The 22,561-nt window shown below is 37.1% G+C and overlaps 1 protein-coding gene across 1 annotated transcript in view; it reads right to left on the bottom strand.

Annotated features, from left to right (window-relative positions):
• Nucleotides 1-22,561, bottom strand: part of LOC139117864 (apoptotic chromatin condensation inducer in the nucleus-like) — a 29,655-nt gene continuing 7,094 nt past the window's right edge. Inside the window, exons 5-14 of the mRNA XM_070681098.1 lie at nt 19,972-20,174; nt 11,963-12,060; nt 8,792-8,872; nt 7,522-7,676; nt 4,385-4,676; nt 3,198-3,446; nt 2,554-2,654; nt 1,897-2,149; nt 1,684-1,787; nt 1-453 (exon numbers count right to left, since the gene is read on the bottom strand). Of these exons, the coding sequence (XP_070537199.1) occupies nt 280-453; nt 1,684-1,787; nt 1,897-2,149; nt 2,554-2,654; nt 3,198-3,446; nt 4,385-4,676; nt 7,522-7,676; nt 8,792-8,872; nt 11,963-12,060; nt 19,972-20,174 (1,710 nt within the window). The 3' untranslated portion in view covers nt 1-279. The remainder of the gene's footprint in view (nt 454-1,683; nt 1,788-1,896; nt 2,150-2,553; nt 2,655-3,197; nt 3,447-4,384; nt 4,677-7,521; nt 7,677-8,791; nt 8,873-11,962; nt 12,061-19,971; nt 20,175-22,561) is intronic.

Below are 22,561 nucleotides of genomic sequence, written 5' to 3' on the forward strand. Positions count from 1 at the left end.
GTCTTGAGTAATGTAAGATCACACTGGTAATATTCACCAAGGTGGTCTCTCTGTCTTGAAAACACTGTGAAAGTCCTTCATCTTATTATCAAGTGCTGGTAAAGACAAACCACAACAAAAGACGATTTATGATAAAACAAAAAAAATGACTAAACACTACTAAAGAGGCAAAACTAGAGAGAAATGTTTGTGTAATTCTGTACAGTCTTTCTTGTTGTTTAAAAAAACATGAATCATGAAAAACCCTGGAATTAAGAGACAGAGCGAATGAAAATGTTTCTATCTCCGCCGTCTGTCACGTGATCTTGATCTGCTTCGTCTTTGCTCTTGACGACGTTTCTGTCTTTCTTTTTCCCTTCTCTCTTCTTCCTCCTGTCTTTCCTGTTCAATCTTTTTCCGTCTCTCTTCTCTCTGTTTGTTTCTTTCCAGTCTTTCCTTTTCTTTGACGGCAATCTGTTCAGAAAATAAATACATCAATACGATCTAATGATGAACCTTTTTGGGTATAATAATACATACATCATTCATTTTTTTAAATTGTTGAAAATAAGGCTGGACAGTTTGTCTATCTAGCAGCAAGAAATGTCACAAATTTACCAAAACACTAATTTTCACTCAATTGAAACAAAAATGTACAAGGACAATTTTATCAGATTTGTCAACAATCACGAACATTTCATGGATATTTTCTATCATAGAAAGTTACGGAGTCAAACATAACATCATTATTATAAACCTGTTGCTTAACCCATGGTGTTCTAGCATTCAATAACTTTCCATATTTGCACAGAACAAGAATTTCCAAAGTGGGCCACACAGTATGATATTTGACCTCTGACCTGTCAATTTATCCGACACAAACACAAAATTTATGGTGCATTGTAGAAGTTGTAAAGGACTTTCTATAAAACATTCAATCATATGTTAAATAAATAATAATCAACAACAATTGTAACTAAATAAATTCATGTTGAAAGTTTGTAATCACACACAGGAGGCATTAAGATGGTGCTCTGCTATTGTGGTGCCAAATATTGCTGTGTGTGAATTTTTGTGAAAATTCTATTTCACTCATTGTGTGCTGAAGTTATGTCGTATGTCTTCAAAGCCTCAATATTAACTGTACATGACATGATATGAGTGGTTTACTGAGGAAGATGTATAACGATATGATGACACATGAAACACAGCCATGCATGGACAAGGGCTCAGTGGATGGACGTAGTGGATATGCTACTCATCCACTATGTCACTCACCAAGCCCTCCTTCTTTACAGGGCCATATTTTGTTTACAACCCTATCATATGTAAACAGTTGTTTACAATCCTATCATATGTAAAAACATAAACTGTGAAATGGATTATCAATAAGTTTTGGAAAAGATATAAACATGAGATATTTTAAAAGATGAGTTTCCTACAGTATCTCTTGGTTCATACCCTACAATCCTGCCCTCACTTTCCACATGTCAAATGTACTGTACATAAAATCTAAAGTACACTATGTCTTTCTGGTTTACTACATATTCAAACAATAATTCCAGATATTTTGACGGATACAAGGATAGGAAAGGATTTTTACGTATTACCACACATAAAGTAGAGAAACTTGACAAACTTGGAAGGTAAGTTTGTAGGATTCATTGTTACGGAAGACACTCACTCTCCATCAAAGAAACCTACCTCTTGCTGTGTTAAAGGTAGCCAATAAATGCATGGTGTGGCTTTGGTTTTACGGAACAAGTCATCAAGTAGCTTGGCTGGAGGTTCCTCTGGTTCTGCCTCTTCTGTGATAGAAGACAGAAATATTAAAAGTCATTTAGTGATTGAAGCAACATCATCACATTATCTTATCTTGTTCATTCTGATTTGCAAGACAATGCCTGTAATACTTACTTTTCACCTCTCTCTGTTGTTTATCTCCTCTTTCTCGTTCTCTCCTTTTATTTTCTCTTGATGTACTTCTCTCTCTTCGTTTCATTCTATCCTGATCTCTGTCCCTGTCTCTTCCTCTCTCTCTTTCTCTCTCTCTTTCCCTTCTCTCTCTGTCCCTGTCTCTCTGAGAGTCTCTACGTTCTCTGCTCACCATGCCTGGCTTTTCTTCAACTTTGACCTCTGTTCTGTCTGTGATGCCCTTCTGCCTGTCAATCTGTACAGTAGAAATGTATTAATACAAACAAACAATCAATTGATCAATCTTTATTATCCCAATTTTGGCTGTAACTGACCTCAACATTTCTTTCAACATTCCCTTCATGTATATTGATCAGTAGCATTCCAGACCAACTTTCATTCACCATGCCACTCTTTGTAATCAACTATAAAGGTCATTTTCATGTTTTGCAATAGGTGAGTTGATGTGCTGAACTGTGAAAATGGTGGCAACTGGTATTTTTCCTTCAGAAAGTTCCAAGGCATAACAAAAATTTCATACATTCCAAATTTTTACAGATTTCTAGCATAGATTTTGACAGGGAAAATGATGTTACAAGTTTTGGAATATGCAGTTTCAGATTATCAAACTTAGGATGGTTTAAAATCACCTGAACTTACCTCAGATTGTTGGGCGTATTCTACGATGAGATTCTTTGGGTTACTGGATGGCCACTTGGTACCATGGAGAGCTTCACGTGTTGTGATTGCATCCTCCTCTGCTCATACTGTGTGAAACAATAACATATACATAAACGTATTGTCATCTACTTCTGATATATATCAGCTGATTATGAAAGAGTAAATAGTGCTTTAAGACAACTCTGAAGTAGGTTTGTGGCATGGTAGTGTTGAATACAATGATGTGACAACTCTGAAGTAGGTTTGTGGCATGGTAGTGTTGAACACAATGATGGAACTATCAAGATACATGTTTTGAGTTGCCTCCTTGTGAAAGAAAAATACTCGCACACACACCATCAGTCATTTCTCTTTTATCAGATGAAATGTTGAATATTTAACAACCCACCAATATCTAAAATCATTCGACTTGAGTTTGAAACACACAATGGTTGGTATAAAGCTGATATTTCTACAGTAAAGATCACCATCTATAATATTAATAACACTGACTTGTATCACTTATCAAAGGTTATTGAAAATTTGCCATACTTTCAACAAAATTCAACGTCATATTGTAAATTCAAACCCAGTTGGGAAAGTGGAATAAAGTCCGTCTAAATGAAGAATAAAAGTCTTGATACTGGAAAAGAAACTTACAGTTACAAAGCAGTGAGATTTAATTTTATCAATCCAGAATCCATCTTCTACCATAGTACCAGTTCTACCAAGTAACTCTTTCAGCTGTGTTATGGTGAATGGCCTGACTAGATTCATCACGTGTACTATCTTACTGATTGGCATTCTGGCAGGGCTTGGTTTATCTCCCATTGTGACTGGTTCATCCACTGGAAGGTTGGACGATGGACGACGTATCACCTTGGGTGTTGTCACTGATGGAATAAATGTCAGTATGACGTTGAATGGCACCAAAATAGCAAATTAATATCAAAAGAATCAGTCCAACTTTGGCCAGTGACCATAGACTATCATGATGTGAATATAGCAGGAACATGCATCTGGTTAACCCTTATCCAGTCTAAGTTCAAAGTCACCATCAGTTCAAGTTGGTTCAAACCAGTAAGGATTGACATATCCCATATGTAGAATTCTTGACAAACACATGAATATTTTAAGATCCCTGAATAGAGATTAATGGACTGCCAAGTTATATTCATTCTGCATCAAGTACTGAAGTTTTCAAATCCAGACTGAAAACCTACTTTTTTGAGAAAGCGTACCTATGTGACACTTTGCAAAGCACCAAGTGAACATTTTGATATATACTGGATGCTGTACAAATTTCTTATTGTATTGTATTGTATCGTAATGTAAACATGATTTTAACTAGCTTTACCTGACATACCATGACACAAACAAGTTTAGGCAAGATACCACTTTTTACAGACTTGGCATATGTGCAAGTGACAGGCTTGGCAGAATAGAGGTTCAATTAATTGCATTGATGGTATGAACCACAACAGTTGATATTACTCTTACCAAACTTTCATGATTATGGTCCAACCAATGACTGAGTTTTATAAAAGGACCTACATATTCAACAGTTCTCAGAGAAAAATCATTACATTAGATACACTTCAGATACTACAGGGAAAAGAGCAACATTCTTGAACACCGATGATGTTTCAAGTGGTTCCTCTGCAAAGCTAACCCTGACATTCTTCAAGTCATGAGATACACAGACATTGTATAATTTTTGACTTGATATGATTGCAAGCTCCTTCATAAAACTGGGCTAGTACTTAGTCAGCACTATGAGGGAAAGCTTATCTTGGTATGTACTGTATATTTACTCTGATTAATAATGTACCTTTCTTTTGTTCAGTAGCACCAACATCCATTGGTTCTACATCATCATCCTGTTGTGTGGTACTTTTCTCATATGATGGTGATTTTTGTTGTTGAGATGACTGTGAGTCATCATTGTCATCCTCTGTGGGTACAGACGGCACTACTTGAGTTACTGTTCTTCTTATTTTGATCTCCTCAGCTGCCGGGGAATGTGGAGGGTTCTCTTCAAGATCAGACATGTGAGTATCTTCTGTAGCTAAGTCTACAGTCACAGCATCCATCTGTGATGTTTTGATGTCTGGTATGATTGCCTGTAAACAACCAAAGGTTAATGCTAAACTTGCTGTACTCATGTCAAATTTTATCAAATTCAAGCATTTTAAATAAAGTTATCACAATCATAAATTTCCAATACACACGACAATTTTTACAAAACTTTGAAAAATTATGACAATATTGCTGACAAATTAACAAATTATCATTCAATGTATAACTATGGGTCACAGATGGTACTTTGTGATGTTTCTATATATCTTTTTACACTAGACAACTTTTTAGTTTTTTTTAGTAAGTACATCATCCAGCAGGCATCAGCCAAATTAGGCCAAAAAAAAAAAATTGTGCTGTTCCGATTACATGGTTTTCAAAAATAGGGTAGGTAGGTAGGGAAATTTTTTTTTTTTCATTTTTTTTTCATTTCCAATGTGCATTTTGTACGCGTTCAAAACAAACTAACAGTGAACAATTTCCTCATGAAACGCACTCAAATTGAATACCAATTTATTAAAATAAAATATTCATCAGTAGAATTGAAATTTGTGGTTTATTAGACTGCCACGGTAATTGATATGGCTAAATTACAATTATTTGACAGGAAAGTGAACTGTTTATCCACAGGTAAGTCTGACTTGTAAGAACTGACACAACACAATATTTACGGTCATCAAGGCAGTGTTTCATCTAGGATACTATACCAGGGGCGATTGGTCCCCCTCTCCTGGAATTTTTCAGGGGGATTTTAAAATTTTGGGGGGATTTAACTGAAACATTGAGGACATCTTATGTAAGTTTTAATGTTGCAGTGAAATCACTTGTGATATACATGCTACAAGCCATAAATCACTTGCTTACACAATCCAAGCTGCTGGCTCCAAACACCATCCTCTATAAGATTTTTTCAAAGTCAACAAATTTGGGTGTCACTGTTGTGAATGTATAGGGCTTCCAAGAGTGGCGGACGGCTCATTAATATTCATAAGTTTTAATATCCCTAAAAATTGTAGCATATTCCCTCATGCTTAAATATTCTGTATGTTTGTTTGCCATCATTCTGTAAGTTTGCTTTCATAGGGCTTAATGTACATTCAAACATCAAAATTAACAACAGTCAGCCATTCCCATTGTACCTTCAAGGGATATTCTCATTTTTACTGAACTGTCTGCACTACACAAGCCAAGAAAAAAATCTATTGTAGTTATAAAAGAATGTTTTGTAGCTTCTGAAAAAAATAATGTGCTTGTTTGTCACGTTTTTACTGTGCGTATATCATCCCTCACTACTGTAAGTTTGGATCAACATTGTCCTTTGCAAACCAGTGAGCTGTGTTTTTGTAGTGACCTAGCTGGTCTTGTAGTTTTGTGCGCAGACTAAGTAGAGCTAAAACGAACAACTTAGAGGGTCAGATCCCTGTTTTGATTTGAATGCGGAGTTGAGTTTTTCTCGATGTCAGATTTGCTCCAGTTGCTTTTTTCAGTCATTTTAGAATGGGGAAAATAACAAACAGAAAGGTTGGTTGTCACCGACAGTTAATTTTAGGGTTTATTTGCTCTGAAAAATGAGTCAGTGTCTGTTCACTGAATTCAAAAACCGGGCCCATGTGCCCATTGACAGTGACACTACAGCTTGCTTCAATGCTTGTTCAGTCTGCACTGAGCACGTTTCTGTACCAGTAGAGTCCAATATAAAGTCCAATGTTCGTGTCAATTTTGCTATCAGAATTATTTTCAATGTTATGGACATTCATATAATGCATAAAACCTTCAGTTTGTCTCCTTTTCTCGATCGTGCAGAGATGATGTGACACAGAAACCTTATCGGGCTAGGGCAACGAACTTTTGTGAACGTAACTCTCAACTTGCTGATAGGCTTTCATATGCAAAATCAGCGTACGGAAATTTACGCGTGGTATCGTTTCAACATCATTTTATTGAAGTAGATCAATAATTATCAAAATCGAACTAAAATTAGTTTCATGCTAGGCGACTGATGCTGTATGTTGTGGGTTCGAACCCGATTGAAAACTAGCTGTAATTTCATGCGTTTCACGTTTTTTCATATCATTATTTTTACTTCCGGGTTTACGAAGCTCTAAAAAGTCTAGGGTCGGGGGGATAAAATTGGGGTAGGTCGGGTAATCGGAACAGCACATATTTTTATTTGGCCTTAGAGGATGAGGTACCCATTACCCACTACCTGAATGGAGCACTATGTTACAGACTTGAACTCACCATCCTCTGACAGTAAATCTGTTACTCTGGATCTACCGGGTCTGAAACTCACCATCCTCTGATAGTGAGTCCGGTACCCTAACCACTGGTCTACAGATGCCTCCCTTTTCCATCAGCATAAGATTTGTACTTACTCTACACAGTGGTGCAAATGAAAGGTCTTGCCCACACAAGTTTGTTGTATGTGCAGGCAATGAACATTTATGTAAATCACAAATTTATATTTAGAAGTGCCAATACTTGACAACTCATGCACATCATTTCTCAGCTAATTAATAGCATTAACCCTTTTCCTGCCAAGTCCATATTTCACCATCAGGTCAAGATGGTTAAAATTAATGAAACACAACATATTCCATATGGTGTATTTTAACATAATACTGTACATTTGAAGACTGTTGAAAACATAAATTCTGTAAACTTGATTTTTTTGGACTAAAGATGCTATAACATACCAAGCCAAGGATGTGAAAATACGTCATGTTTTGGCTCAATACCACTTTTTACTGACTTGGCTGATGGGGAAGTAATAGTCTTAATACTGTCTGGCAGGAAAAGGGTTAAAGTTTATATCAAACGAACAACACTAATTCAGGAATTTCAGTTATAACTTGGTTTACGTGACAGAAAAATGACAAAGGCATTTACCTTCAGTGACTCTGTACTTATTGATAATGCCGGTCTTTTATTGCTTGTTGAATTCTTTCCGGTCTTGCTGCCCCATCTTCTCTTCCTTGCTCCAGGTTCTGTTTTGACCTCTGACCCCTCACCTGACTCTTCCTTCTTGCTTTCCTCCCTTCTTGCTGTAATGAATAATGTGACATGCTTTCTGTGTTAGAAAAGACACTTCATGAAATGCTGCCTTTGTTAGACAACATGCTTTGAGAGATTTGAACATGATCTTCTACGGCAGTTGGTCAAATGTATTGAGGAGACTATTAACTGACAAGAACAAACTGAAAAAGAACCATAAATGGTAACATTGCTATCTCCACATCTGATTCAACTCTTTATCATGCAAGGTTCACGAGTAAGATTTTCAATTTCTGGAGGAAGAAGGTGAATACAATTTAACTCTCTCTCTCATTGTCTCAAATTATTTTTTCAGTATTTTTCTTATCATTTCAGTATTTCTTTCCCTTTGTTTGTATAACGCTTCTTTGGAAACACTGTCTGAAATAAACTTCAATAAATAAAATAAATATGTCACCATCAGGTCAAGTTGGTTCAAACCGATGGGGCATAACAGGTCCCGTACATTGTACTTCAGCAAAAACTTGAATATTTGAAGGCCTGTGAATACCTATATCACAGTCTCTCTATAGAGGGATGGTCCCTCAATATAGAGACCGTGCCTATTACTGTAAATATGAGTTATACCAATCAAACCTGCTGTACCATATCAAGCCAAGTAGGTGAAAATACAGATTTGGCTCAATATCACTTTTTACTGACTCAGCATATTGGGCAGTGATACTATCTGGCAGGATTAGGGTTAAATAAGATATGTAGCACTCTTGACAATTACAGTGTTTGGTAGAAAATGATGTGAAAGACACTGTGTTACAACAATACAAACTACATGTGGATAAATGTGGATTAATCTGCAAACAGGAAAACACATGTTTCTTTCAATATTTCAGCACATGGTTCCATTTATGTGTGGTCCATTTCAATTTCAGGTTTTGCTCATTGCCCTGATGTATGCTACATTGGTTTTCATATCAGAGATGAAATATCACTGTATCCACATGTCAGTAAGTTTCTTACAAAACAGTGGTTGAAACACATAGGCAAAGGTCAGTGAAGCTGATGGCAAATGGTCTCTAGTGGAAAGCCAGTCAGACAATTAATTTGAAAAATAAGACTAAAGAGTTGATTATACAAATGGCTGATGACACAGATAGGACAGACTCACATGTGATTGAAATCATTTTCCGATGTTTGGTCAATTTACTTGGTGAGACAGATCTCCATGGATCAGCTGCTTTGGTTTCCTGTTGATAAAAAGGAGATAAACAAAGTAAGCAAGGGTTTATGGGAATCTGTGCAGGCCCATTGCACAAGTCTGTGACCACACACATCAGCAGAAGATGATGCTACACTGTAATATGGAAACCCTAAACATGTTACAAAGTTTCTAGACCTGTAAATTACGAAATGCAGTTCAATGTGACCACCTATTAATCCAGGGTTTAACATTTGACCACTGACTAGTGTAATCTCAAAGCACTGTTCCTCTGGTTAGTCTGCAATATCATGGTTGTACAAACTTGGCATTATCTCCAAAGTTGGTGAAATTTCTGTCAAACCACTATTTTTTTCATGCAACACCAGATATTTGTGCTCAAAAAAGGGAAGGGTCTTTGCTCTTTCGGATGACAAGGTGATAGAATCATTTTATAATCTGTATCTGACATGGTTCCTGTTTGATGTGCCACTGTCTGCTTGGTATGTGATATGCAATGTACCTAGAAATGACCAGATGTTAGTGTTACAGGGTGTGTATAAGATGTATGATGATATTGGGATGTGTACCAGTGCAGGGAATGTATTATGTGTGTACACAAAGGGCACATGGTTTTGACAAGGCTTAATCTAGTTGAATATGAACTTTTAGGAAAAGCTAATAAAACATTTTAATCTAAAATTATCATCTTCTGCTGACCTTATGTTCTTACCAATCATGTTAGTCTCCATAGAAGCGAGAAAACCCCATTAATTTGCATAAACATGAAACAATATTGCTTTTTTCCTCCCAATTTCTTTTTTTTAAGTTGACAACCAGTTGTTTACTAAACCACCATTATGTACGCTACCCAACCTATTCTGTTGCTGTTAGCTTCAAGACATCAGCTGGTTTCTATGGTCCACTACAGATGATTGACAGTAGGGGGGCGGGGCTGCTTATCATTATTTCTTGACAGACCGAAATAGTAGTAAACCGAAAATAGATGATGCCCTTGCTTTGTTTTCACCGTTGTAACTTATGCACCAAAGCACAGTGCCATGATCACAGTCCACAGTCATTGTTGTAACACACAGTTCATACAGTTCATAGTCCAGTCACAGACTGACAAAGTTCATATTCCATTGTCACAGACTAACAAAGTTCAGGAGTCACTGTACATCCGCATAAAAATAGAATTCAAGTTCATATCACTGCTAGTCTCACGTAACAGCTGTACTCATCAGGTTTCTCAGTGCGAACAATGTTTATGTCACTTTTGATGAGGGTTTCATTGTTCATTACCAGGTTATGACGACTCACAAATTACAGTTCTGTTGCAACACACATTTCTGTTGATGAAAATGTGTGGTACAGTATTGTCATGTCCTCCATGGTGACTAGTCTATGATGACCACAGGACACCAGCCATCTTCTGTAATCTATACTGAAAGCTTTCACTTTTTCTGTCCGTTATTTTGATGATGGCTGTTGGATGCACATCTCAAAGGATTTCCTGGTGATACAGCTTTACTGTTCAGTCTGATGTCACACAAATTTTTGCAGTAATTTGTTGTTATATTCTCTTCTTTCACCAGACTTCACATTTCACATGAATGCATATGTGCTTGGCAGAGTCAAGTCATAGCAGTCCACAGCTACACGATAAAGTGTCAATTTCGATTTATCTGGTTGCAATGTTTTAGCATTGATGAAGTTCAGTGGTAGCAACAGTTGTTGATGATCTTGTGACAGTCTTTGGTCGTAGAATGATAGTGTGACAGTCTTTATTACGATATCATGGTGTGACAGTCTTTAATATCAGGGTGTGGCAGTCTTTAGTTGCTACAGTATATCATGGGTACTGTTGTCAGGCAATGTCAGGCACTGGTTTCCAAATATCATGGTAAGTTTCAATTCAGTTGCAGGCAATCTGTAAGCATGTCTGATGGTAGCCATGGAGTCATTAGATTCAAGATGAATCCTTCATTATGTAGTTTTGTAGCAGTTAAAGTTCAAAAATGAAAATTTCCTTTCCATCACTTGGCAGGGTTTCATTGGATTGTCAGAAGGTATCTGATGACATAGTTGTAACAAGTCCGTATTCAAATTAGCATAGCGCTTAGTTGTAACAAGTCCAACTTGAAATCAGCACACAGCTCAGTTGTAACAAGTCCGGACTGAAATCAGCACACAGCTCAGTTGTAACAAGTCCATATTCAAATCAGCATAGCGCTTAGTTGTAATAAGTCCAACTTGAAATCAGCACACAGCTCAGTTGTAACAAGTCCGGACTGAAATCAGCACACAGCTCAGTTGTAAAAAGTCCAACTCGAAATCAGCATAGATCAAAGGTCAGGTTGTCTTCAAAGTCTAATTATGAAATAGTCTGGTCCGTCACATCAATGCAGTTCATATCATTAGAGTAACACAGTACACTGTGCAATGCACTTGCGCTGTCATCAATGTTCACATAGACTTTAAGGCTGTGCAATTCATTCTGGCTGTCCAGACGTCCACGTAAACTCTGCTGGTTCTTAGATATGATCTAAAGTCATCCACTTTGGTGAAACAATCCACATTTTTATTGAGCAAAGGGCAAGATTGTCTGTGATATTCTGATGGGTTAGGCCATGATCTGACACTTAGGCACAGGAACTTAGGCACAGAATCTCATACGCATCCATTGCATTAGGACGGCTAGGCTGGCACAAGCATCCACTGAGTCACCCACAGTCTAACCCTCCGCCTTGGCTGAGTAGATACAGGAGTATTTGTCATAGGTGAGGGAAGGAGTAACATCACTAAACCTCCAAACATTCAAATATTCCTGCTTTAAGCCTCTCTTTTTTTTGCATCAGTTTAAACAACAAGAATTCAACGTATTTTTTCAAATATATAATTATGAAACTATCATCAAAGTATTGTTGAATCTTTCATTGACAATTAGGCAAGTCAAACACAATACATGCTTATGACATAATTTCATATTGTTTTTACTTACAATTACAGTTATTGCTACTGTTTTAGAAATCACGCATAAAATAGATTGTTAGTTATTTAAACTGTGTTAACACTCCTTCCCTCAAGTTGAAGTTTTGAAATGTGTGTGTTTGTTTGTTTCCTCAAATAAGTCTTACCTTTCTTGAACCTTCACGTCTTCCTTATCTTCCTTGTCCTCTTCATTATCTTGAATTTTCTTGGTCTCTTCTTCTTTCACTTCTTCCTCTGTTGCTGGTCTGTATAATTCATATCAAGTACATTCAATTTTGATATATTATTTATGCGCAGGCATACATTCAAAGGGTAATGACAAACTAAAAATTAATTAAGAATTCCTTTTAATGTATAAGGCCTTGTCTGAATCCAGCCATCTGATTGGCTAAAGCCAGGGTTTATTTTCTGAACTGCAAAACTCTGGCCCCAGACAATAAATAATACATTAACTGGAAACCTAAGCATTTGATTGGCTGTGGTATTAGAAATGTTATGTGCCTAACATTTGTAAACTTCACATATTTAAACATCTTGATAATTCAACACTTACACACATCACTTTTGAAAACTCTTAACAACAAAGACATTGTCTTAGCAGCAATATAACAATTGAACATCTCTGTCAGTGAGCGATATTGCTGCACATTTCTGCAGAATGCTTCTTGAGTCTGTTCAGCTTATGCACTTCAGTCTGCTCTTAGAGGTTTGGTTGACAATAAATTTAATATTGGACAATTTTGAGTGAGACATAACAGTACTGGATCAATGAACAGATTTCCTGAACTGTGATAAAGAATGACATAGGCATGATGATATCTACTAAATTACCGGTAAATATTATTAGAAAAGTGTGACAATCCAAGATAGTTCATGTCTTGGCATGTTATCATCCCAATAAAATAGATTGTTAGTTATTTAAACTGTGTTTAACCACTCCTTCACTCAAGTTGATGTTTTGAATTGTGTGTGTCAGTTTGTTTCCTAATGTGATTTATGAATTTTTAATGCTGACAAAAGAAGGTTAGATATCCCATTCTACAGTGTGCCCTCTAACAATAAAGGGATTTCAGGAAAGTTTTGAGTCAATTGAAAAATTTATGAAATTTTCTCAAGTCACAATGTATAATTTCCTATTCAACTGAAACTTTTCCTGAGTCACAGAGAACATTAGAGGGTACACTGCCCTTCAATTTCTGCATTTGTAATGGAAGACATCTGTAATTTCAATGTTTGCAGTTTTGCACAGGAGGAGGAAATGCTTCATAGGCACAACATACTACGACACTTATTACATATGAAGTCAAAGGTCAAATGAAGTCAAAGGTCAGACTTTATAAATTTAGAACCTTTCAGAACTGCTGCTGGAAGCATGACAGACCAGTACTAAAATGTCAGTGTGCATGTTCAAAGAAAACACATTTTTGCCAATAGAGAATATTTATGAAGCTAGGATTGTGCACTTTATTATTCAAAACTGCAGATTTTACAACGGTGACAGTTAGTTTAATAAAATGTACAAGAAAAGCGTTCTGAAATTGCAGTTTTGAAGTAATCAAACTGACAATACTTTTGTAAACATAACCTAGAAATCTAACATGATGACAAGTCTTTCAAGGAGATAATTTCATGTGCAGTGTTCTTTGAGTTGGAATGGATATTGGTGTAATACTTTATATTTCTGTTCATATCCTTATTCCCCTTACTTCCCTGTAAACAAGTCCACACTAACTGTTGGTAACAATAGGTTTGGGCGAAACTATGATGGTGAAAGGGGTAAATTATGGAAACAATATCTAACCCTACATTGAAACTCTGATTACTGATGTTTGATGTTGACAGTTGACAGGCAGTATCATAGGGCAAATACTGCAATCTTATTGGTCGAGATGTGAAAATAACCATGCTATATTCGCAATACAGCACGGTTGGAACACGTACAAGTTTCGATTGAGAGAAAAAATTCCCTTTTTGACTTTTCAAGCCAGAATATCAATTTAATAGAATGTAAATGTAACAGGTAGCCATGTTGATCTAAGTTGGTAATTTACTGGGGTTTATGTAGCACACTGAGATCAACTGTAGTGATGTAGCATGAGCTTTCAAAGAAAAGTCTCCTTCATCAGATGCATCTAATGAAGGAGACTTGTCTTTGAAAGCTCATGCTAAATCACTACAGTTGATCTCAGTGTGCTACATAAACCCCAGTAATTTAATATTATGATATCATAGCAATAAACCATCTCAGCAAAGGGTATACCACAAGACTTTGATCAATTCACTGCATTTATACACATAAATGCTATCACACATGCACATATGTCATGAATGGTATACCATTGCTGGGTGTGGTTTATTACCTAACTGAAATACACTTATTGTAACGCAGCACGGCTTGGATAAGGGTTTCATTATTTTGAAGGTATACAGTGTACACAGATTCACACAAAACGAAACTAGCTCACAAAAGCTAGCTGAGAATCACTCTTCTATGGCAACAAACAATGAATTTAAAAAAGGTTATTTGACAGTTATCTTTTGCATGTGAACAAAAAAAAAAAAACAATAAAAACCCTTCAGGTCAACAAACAGGCATATACTGCACATGTCAAGCAATGTGAGGCACAATATTACTCCATATTGTCTATTTTGGAACTTTTTTTGCAATACTATGCATGTAGAGAAGGACAAGAATATTCAAAAAAATAATGCAAGTGCTGATATTCAATGCAGCTCAGCATAACTTTACAAACTTGCTATTTTCTGTGGAAACTAAGCTTTGAACATGCTTGTGATGGTGTTGTGAAAAACATACTCCTCAATGCTCATATCGGACAGTAAAATGTCTTGATCTAGTATTTTCAATCCTCTTTCAATTTTCAAGCTCTGTCAATGAAGGGCGCAAAAACATTGGATGCTTCTTAATGCAACAGAAAATAATAGAGACTGCCCCAACTGTTTCAAACTACTGTTACAAGCACTGGCTCTCTATTAGAATGCAGCCAGCCAGGTCCTTGATAAATGACACCACCTCTATATCTTTACAGTGCTGGAACACCCTCTGACTCTAATCCTGACACATACAGAGCATCAGTTGTACTTACGCACAAACCAAATGGTAAATTGAATTCGTAGGTTATTTTGGACACAGATTCATGTCAATATTACTCACTGCATCAGCATTTCACTTCACTGGTTGTTTTCTGTACTTGTAATTATGAGTTGATTTATCAGGGCTCGAAATATTACCTGTCTGCCTGACCCGGACAAGTGAAATTTGGCCTGGGACGGGTAGTTTTGAAAAGTACTTGTCCAAGTGGTCAGGTAGGTTTTTTCAGCCTGCAACCAGTATTTCAACCTATTGACTACAGCAAATATTCATAAGTTTTAATTTATATAACAGCGTGTCCGTTACAATTTCAAAACTTGCGTACGATTTTACGCAACTTGGTTCTTATTTGCGTAAAATGTATCAACAACTCGTACGGTGTCGGTGGGAATCGGTATCTGAAGTGAGTTGGGCAGTCTTTTCTGTCGAACTTGGGGTTTCCTTTAATGCGCATGCTCTATTAACAAAAACAATAACGTGGGGGGCTTGAAGGTATAGTAGGCTGAACGCTTGCAATGCCGTGATGCGTGATGCATGTCTCGTATATGATCGTTGAGCAGCCTAATGACTTCATGTTCAAAGTTTCAAAGAAAATACTTTCTGACAATGAAATTAGTGTTTTCAAAGGGCCAACAAAAAGCAGATACTGATCAAAGTCCAGCGGGACCTCTCAAGATGCAACCCTACAGAGTGTAAATCGTCACCCGTAAACACTTTCCAAATAACATGCGACCTAATGACCATGATTAACTGTATTGTGTTACCAACAACGTAGACTCGATGGATTCTCGAATTTTTTGCATCTGTAGTGTCATTGTCTATACAGAACTGATTGACATGATGCTTTGTGATGATGAAATACAAGGTTTCATAAAGAGTTGCCGTCCGCTAAAGTCTAAAATGTTGCAATATCATGATAAATGTCACTTGCAAGCAGGTGCATATGTTCTATTTTTGTCCTGCATTGAACCACGTTGAGGCAATGTAGTGTGAGCCAAGTACGTCCGTGTCACTGTGGCAGCATTTCTCAAGGCGTATTAGTTTACGCAGTCATGATTTTTTTTGCGTATTTCAGACTATTTTGAGTAAAATACGCAGGATTTTGCGTTAACGGAAACGCTGTTACAGTATATACAGGGTTTACATCACTTTTAACTTTTGAGAGTCCCTGGGACTCCTGGTGTTAGAAAATGGGAGTCCTACATCAAAATATGGGGGTCCCAATTTATTTCACAAAAATGTTTTATAGTTTATCAATGCCATGGTCTTCACTGTGTTCAATTAGTATTAATTTGCATACACAGAGACAACAAGGTTCCATATTGTACATGGAGGGGTAACTATTGTGCAACACATGCACACAACTATAGGGCATATTCAACTGACTCTGTATAGTTTGAACCGCCTGTATAACTATAATGAAGAGTTGAAGACAAAAAACACATTTCACTAACCTTTTTATCGATTAATTTTGGTGTTTGACCCAACTTACATTAGTTTAATTCACGTACGCGTGTGTAACTATGTGTGGCTTATCGAGTCACGGACTCGTACTACCATACATACTAGTCAATCCGTTCGCCAAGTTTGATCACATTTTTTGACAAGCACGCCACAAAATCCGCCACAAAATGGAAAGAAACCACTAAGTATCGAGAAAAAAGTTTCATGTCCGGTTTATTTCAGTTAAAAAAATGCGTAACACGTAGGAAATGTCTCGCAATGTCAACAGTTCAGAACAACTACATTTCATTTACAAACCGGGTCGACTGTTATGGCCGTCTCGCTTCAGGACGGCCGGAGGTCAAATATCAACAGTTTAAAGGGGCTTTTTGGCAGTCAAACGCTTGAAAATTCACAAAATACACTTCAATTTAACCGAATCCTTACAAATTTCTCAATCTTGCATGTTTTGGACTTCGAAAACCTTAACCTCGGGTTCCATGTCGAGAGTTAGGCATCACACAGTGCCGCCATCTTGGCCGCCGGATACGTTCGAAGTTCACTATCGCGATCGATTTGGTCACCAAATCGCGTCATTTTTCCATAAAATATTCTCAAAAAAACTGTAAAATCTATCATTTCTATCACCCAGAGGGCAGTAGCTTGGCATAATATAGTTGTCTTCCGTGTCTACGGCATGGTAAAGCTTTCAAAACGTACGTACGTGTTTCGTTCAATGCACTGTGGCATGGCCGTATCCGCGTACGGGTGAAACTGCAGACCTGATTAAATATTCATGAAAACCGCTGACCTCTTTTGAAGAAAGTTCGCATAAATTACTGGAATTTTCGATCGTTAGGCTGCATGATGTCATTATTTTAGTCCTTATATGGTACTAAACTGGGTTCAAAGGTCAGGAATACCCTCCTTCTGGCTGAGTTCGGCAATGCATAGCTAAGTTAGGCATAAGCATAGAACGCAATCACTAGTGCACTGTCGGTTTATATACCGACGTGGCGCTGAGAGCGAGAATGCCGTGTCGGTTTATAAACCGACGCGGCACTTTAAGGGTTAAAGTACGGGGTCGGTAAGGTTTACTGGGATGTGTTTTACGTGTTCAGCAGCTTCGCAAGGTGTACACCAGCAACAGATATTGCTGCGTCCCAAGGGACGCGTGGTTTAGTTTTTGAGGGGTCCTGCGTCCGGTTTTATGCGTAAAGGACGCAGAAATGCGCGTCATGTAAAACCCTGTATATACCTTTTACAATTTTGAAAATCATTATTTGGATATTTACCTGTCAGAAAAAAAGTAAAAGAAAATTCGATAATATCTAATCACTGTTTACAGGAGGCAGCCATATTGATTTATCTAAGGTCACGTCTCAAAAATCTCTTAGATTGGGAGATTCTCAGGGCTATCTCGACACCGCTGTTACGCCAGTTTGCATATGATACAGGCATGAGTTTGTTGAATTGAATTGAAACTAGTATAGTTTCTTAGAATAAATTATGCCATTTTGGACAGGTACTTTTCTCACTGGGACAGGTACTTTTTATTTTGACTTGTCCAGTGGACAGGTGGTTGAAAAAAAGTATTTCGAGCCCTGTTTATTGTTACTGCTAATTCGCACTACCTGAAATAGCTTTTGTCTTGTGCTATGGGGTCAAGCTGCATGGTACTGAATTGCATTATGGGTAAAAAGCCAACTTCTCACCACTGCTAGATTGTAATCTGATAAATACTTTAAACACAAATGCAAACATTATCATGGCAAAAAGTTATGTTTGTCTGTGAAACTAGAAAAACTCCTGTATCTTCTTATATTTTTAGGCATTTCTGGGGTGAAATTGCTGTATGACCTAAAACTTTACTTTGGCTTCTGTAATGTTTTGCGTTGACCTGTTGAAATCCACCATGTTGAAAATATGATTGATCACCTAAATTGGCCAAACCCGGAATTCGAATCGACCACGGTACAAACAAAGCCATGTGCGCAAACGCGCACAGACGTACGTGTATTTCCATACGCGTTCAGTACACATGTGGGTTTGTTTGTACCGGCATCACGTGATTATTTGGGCGTACTGAGTATGTAGAACGGCGTATGCATCGCGTCCTTTTTATTCCGGAGTAGAACCTAAATTGCCCGAGACATTTAAGACTTACTTGGGAGGCAAACTTGTATATAAAGTACTAAGAATTGTATTGATAATCATATTACACTGTTCACAGTTACAATAACTGGAAGATCCTGAGAATACTGGGGGATTGAGCTGTTAACTGAAACATACACATTTCAACACACTTCCCTCCATCATGACACTGCCACTAGTACCAGTATGTACCATGTGTGTTGGGAAAATTTACAGTAAATTTGTAATAGTATCATGGGCATAAAAAATGACATATGTGCCAATTCAAATTACATGTATGATTCTCACTGAGATGCATTGTCCTTACTGACACTTACTGTATAATAATGACTAGCCCTGATTAGTGGGTTAAAAAGTGAAGGAAGTTGGAATTGTTTTAAAATCCCCTGATACACCTGACGCTCTGTTGATACCCTTTGGCACACTAAATGTACAAATGTGAAGTAGGCACACTTCCGTAACTCAACAAGTGATTTATTACCAATCTTATGTACAATTATAATGACTTGAATGAGGTCACATAGCTGCCTGCTTGCACTTTGAACTGATTTTATCACAGGGTCCATCATCTACAGTGCTGGGCAATGGTTCTTTTTGGAATTTGAATGCTAACAAACATTACAATAATGGCTACTTGTACATGTACCATAATATACATTTAACGATTATATGACAAAACCCAAGTAGGGTCTACCAAAAAAAGCAATAATTTACCGCAAACTTATTGGCTACATTTACCATTTAGATTGTTCAGTTTCTACCTAAACAGCTGAATTTATTTGAGGTTGTGACACAATATCAGTACTTCTTGTTTTACCTGGCAATTTACAAACATAACATTTGGAAAAAAAAAATCTTAAGCACCGATGCACACCTGAATTTTTTAAAGGGGCACATTCCTTTGGGAGAATTAAAAAGGATTATCTTCAAGCTGTAGTGGATTAGAAGAGCAGGGGGGTCACTGCCAAGGAAACACATCTACACAAAGAAATTCAAGATTGGCAGGGGAATAGGAGTCTCTTTGTTGAATTGAAAATGAATACATGAACATAATTTTTTTGCAATAACATGGCCGTTAAAATCATCAATGTCCTTTTTGTGTAACTTTTCAGTTGAGAAAGCAACGATGTAGGGTCAGTGGTTACTGGGGTTTCCTTGTCATGGTATCAGGGTTCCTTCAGAATATTAATGCAATGAGATTAGGGAATACAGAAATGGTACCAGGGTTCCAAAACCATTGACCTACGTACTCAAACTTTAGCAAAAACACTGTAGATTGTGATATATGTGTGTCAACTGGTTTAGATCTTGTTATGTAGTCATGCATGTTCACACAGAAAAACGAAAATGCAAATTGACAACTTCAATGTAAGCACAGAATGTAACAAAACTATCGCAACTGGTTACAGCAAAAATAATATCTTCCAAGTATTTTAATTATGCTACTTACTTTGGTTTGGGATCATCTTGCTGTCTTACGTTGCTGTCTTTATTCTCCTCCATGGACATCTCGTGTTCTGGTGCAGTGTGGTAGCTTTCTTCGTGTGGTTGTCTTTCCGGGCTATTTGATCTTGACCTTGAACGAGACTGTGACCTTGATCTGCTCTCTCTCGTCCCCTCGCTTCCACTTCCTCTGACGTCGTTCTCATTATCCTGCAGACAGAAAACGAGACCCGTGTAACCATGCACATCCTAAAACCGTCTGGTGTTGAAATTAGGGTTAGGGACTTTATGGATGTCTACAATGCATGTTCGCAATGGAATTCGACCAGCATTCTGAAACATTTAGATCACAAACAATCTGTACATATCTTGGTGTTGCGACCGAGCAGCTTTGAGAAAACAGGAACATCCATGAAAAAGACTACGTTCACTTCAAAATCAGTGTTACCTTACTTCCCAATCCCATGTCCTTGAATTAAATGGTGAAGCTTCTAGAATAGAAGCTAAGTCTACCGCCACAACTCGAACTATATCTACGTCGGGAATAAAATAGAGTCAAACGGTTTTACTCGACAGCATCCATGAAACGTGGCGACGCACGACAAACGTCAAAATTTGTACTTGTATATTTAATATTCACGGGTTCACGTGTGACATCATGTCTACAAGCTCGGACAGTACCCTCTAACTTCTTCAAAAAAGTACAGAAATTACCCAGAGGTCCCTACTTAGTAAGACCCTTTAGCCTAACAAAGATTTACAGAGCCCTAGGAAATGGCGTGAATGTTCCTCTTGAGGACAGTGTCAAAATAATTTTTCTTCGAAATGATATAAACATTCTCTGGAAATTTATGGAGATGAACTTACGGGAGCCAGGCGCTAAAATCTTACACACTCTGGATTTATAATTTGTGCATTCTCAGGCTGTGACTTCATGTTTTGTAATCTTTTTAAAAGAAGAGTTTGAAACTCAGTATAATAATTTATGAATGTAATGCAGCTACGTATGATTATATGATTCTTTTGAAAAAAGGAAGAAAAAAACAAAGAGAAAAGACCAGATACTATGTTGACATGACAAAATTCATAGCACTACAGAAAAAAACAATAAGACACTCACAAATGCTCTGGCCAAGCCTGCAGGTTTCATATTTACACTTTCCTATTTTGACAAAGAAAAACCTTGTGTAATTTTTATCCTAAAACAAAGTACAGCACTTTTCAAATGTGTGCAATTTCAGAATAGCAAGTGCTTTGTCTGAAAGTTTTAGATTTTACATATTTATCTCACAGCTGGTTTCTTTGGTGCAAAATCTTGGCATGGTGGTTTGAAATCGAAACTACAATTTTTCAATGGAAGATGTAAAGAGATTGTCCATGACACTAGTGAATGTAATCAAAACAAAAATCTACATCAAAATAATAAGTATGACATAATCTCAAGAAGTAGACTTGTATGCATATTAATTTATAAAAGCCGAACTTGATTTTAGCTGAGATGGCCAACTTAAAATGATTAAGCATAAAAATATCACGATAATGGAAGACAGGTTACCCAAAACAATCCCCTCCCAGAACTTATTAGGGTTACAAAGAACCTATCAAAGCTTGAATTATAGACAGTAGCAATGCTCTGAAATACCAGATCTCCCAAGCAATGCTCTAACACTACTAGATCTCCGACGCTATCATGAAAATACTGGGAATTTTATTGAACTTAAGTACAAAGCTCTACACTACTAGATCTCAGATGCACATCATGAAAATGCTGGGAATTTTATTGAACTTACGTAACAAGCTCTACACTAATAGATCTCCGACGTATATTGTGAAAATGCTGGAAATTTCATTGAATTTATGTATAAAGTCAAAGAAACCAATGTTTTTGTTATTTTCAGTTAGATTTGAAAATTATCTTGTTCTGTTGACTAACATTCAACCAGTGTGATGCATGGCGAACAATTTCAAATTAAGCTACAGCAAAAACCGAGATGGATGAACAGTCTCATATACATTACGTTTACTTTTTTGTACGAAACATACAAGTTTTTGTACATAACATCGTAGATAAAAAGGAACCGACTCATTTAAGTGCCTGGGTAGACCACACAAGGGAGTGCTAAATTACTTGTTGTGTTGATAGTAGAGACCAAAGTTAATTAGGACAGCACTCAGGCACTTTGGCTAACCATAAGACGTACTGATGCCAAGCTGTTTTTATAGACACACAAGAATAAACAGTGGAGTGAAGTGTCACCGTAGACGTCTGTCAAGTTTTACTTCTTAGAAAATGCATGCCCTTCAACTCAATACATGAAAGCCAATATGTTGTGTGGTATCCATGGCTCGGTGTTTTCATTAAAAGTATTTTTATTAAAACTTGCATATGACAGAATAAAAACCAGTATTCCAAAGACATTTCTGTCTGACATGTGGTAATTGCTGCTTCATTCAATCCTCTCACAGTCTCACTATGTATCCATGTGTCTCGCAAAAATCCTAATCAGCATTTGTCTGCATTCATTGTATCATGTTTCGTCTACCTGGAGTGTTGACATAGACCGACATCAAACTGTTTAGATATCATCAACATGATA

Source organism: Ptychodera flava, chromosome 18 (assembly GCF_041260155.1).
Source record: "Ptychodera flava strain L36383 chromosome 18, AS_Pfla_20210202, whole genome shotgun sequence".
Lineage (NCBI taxonomy): Eukaryota > Metazoa > Hemichordata > Enteropneusta > Ptychoderidae > Ptychodera > Ptychodera flava.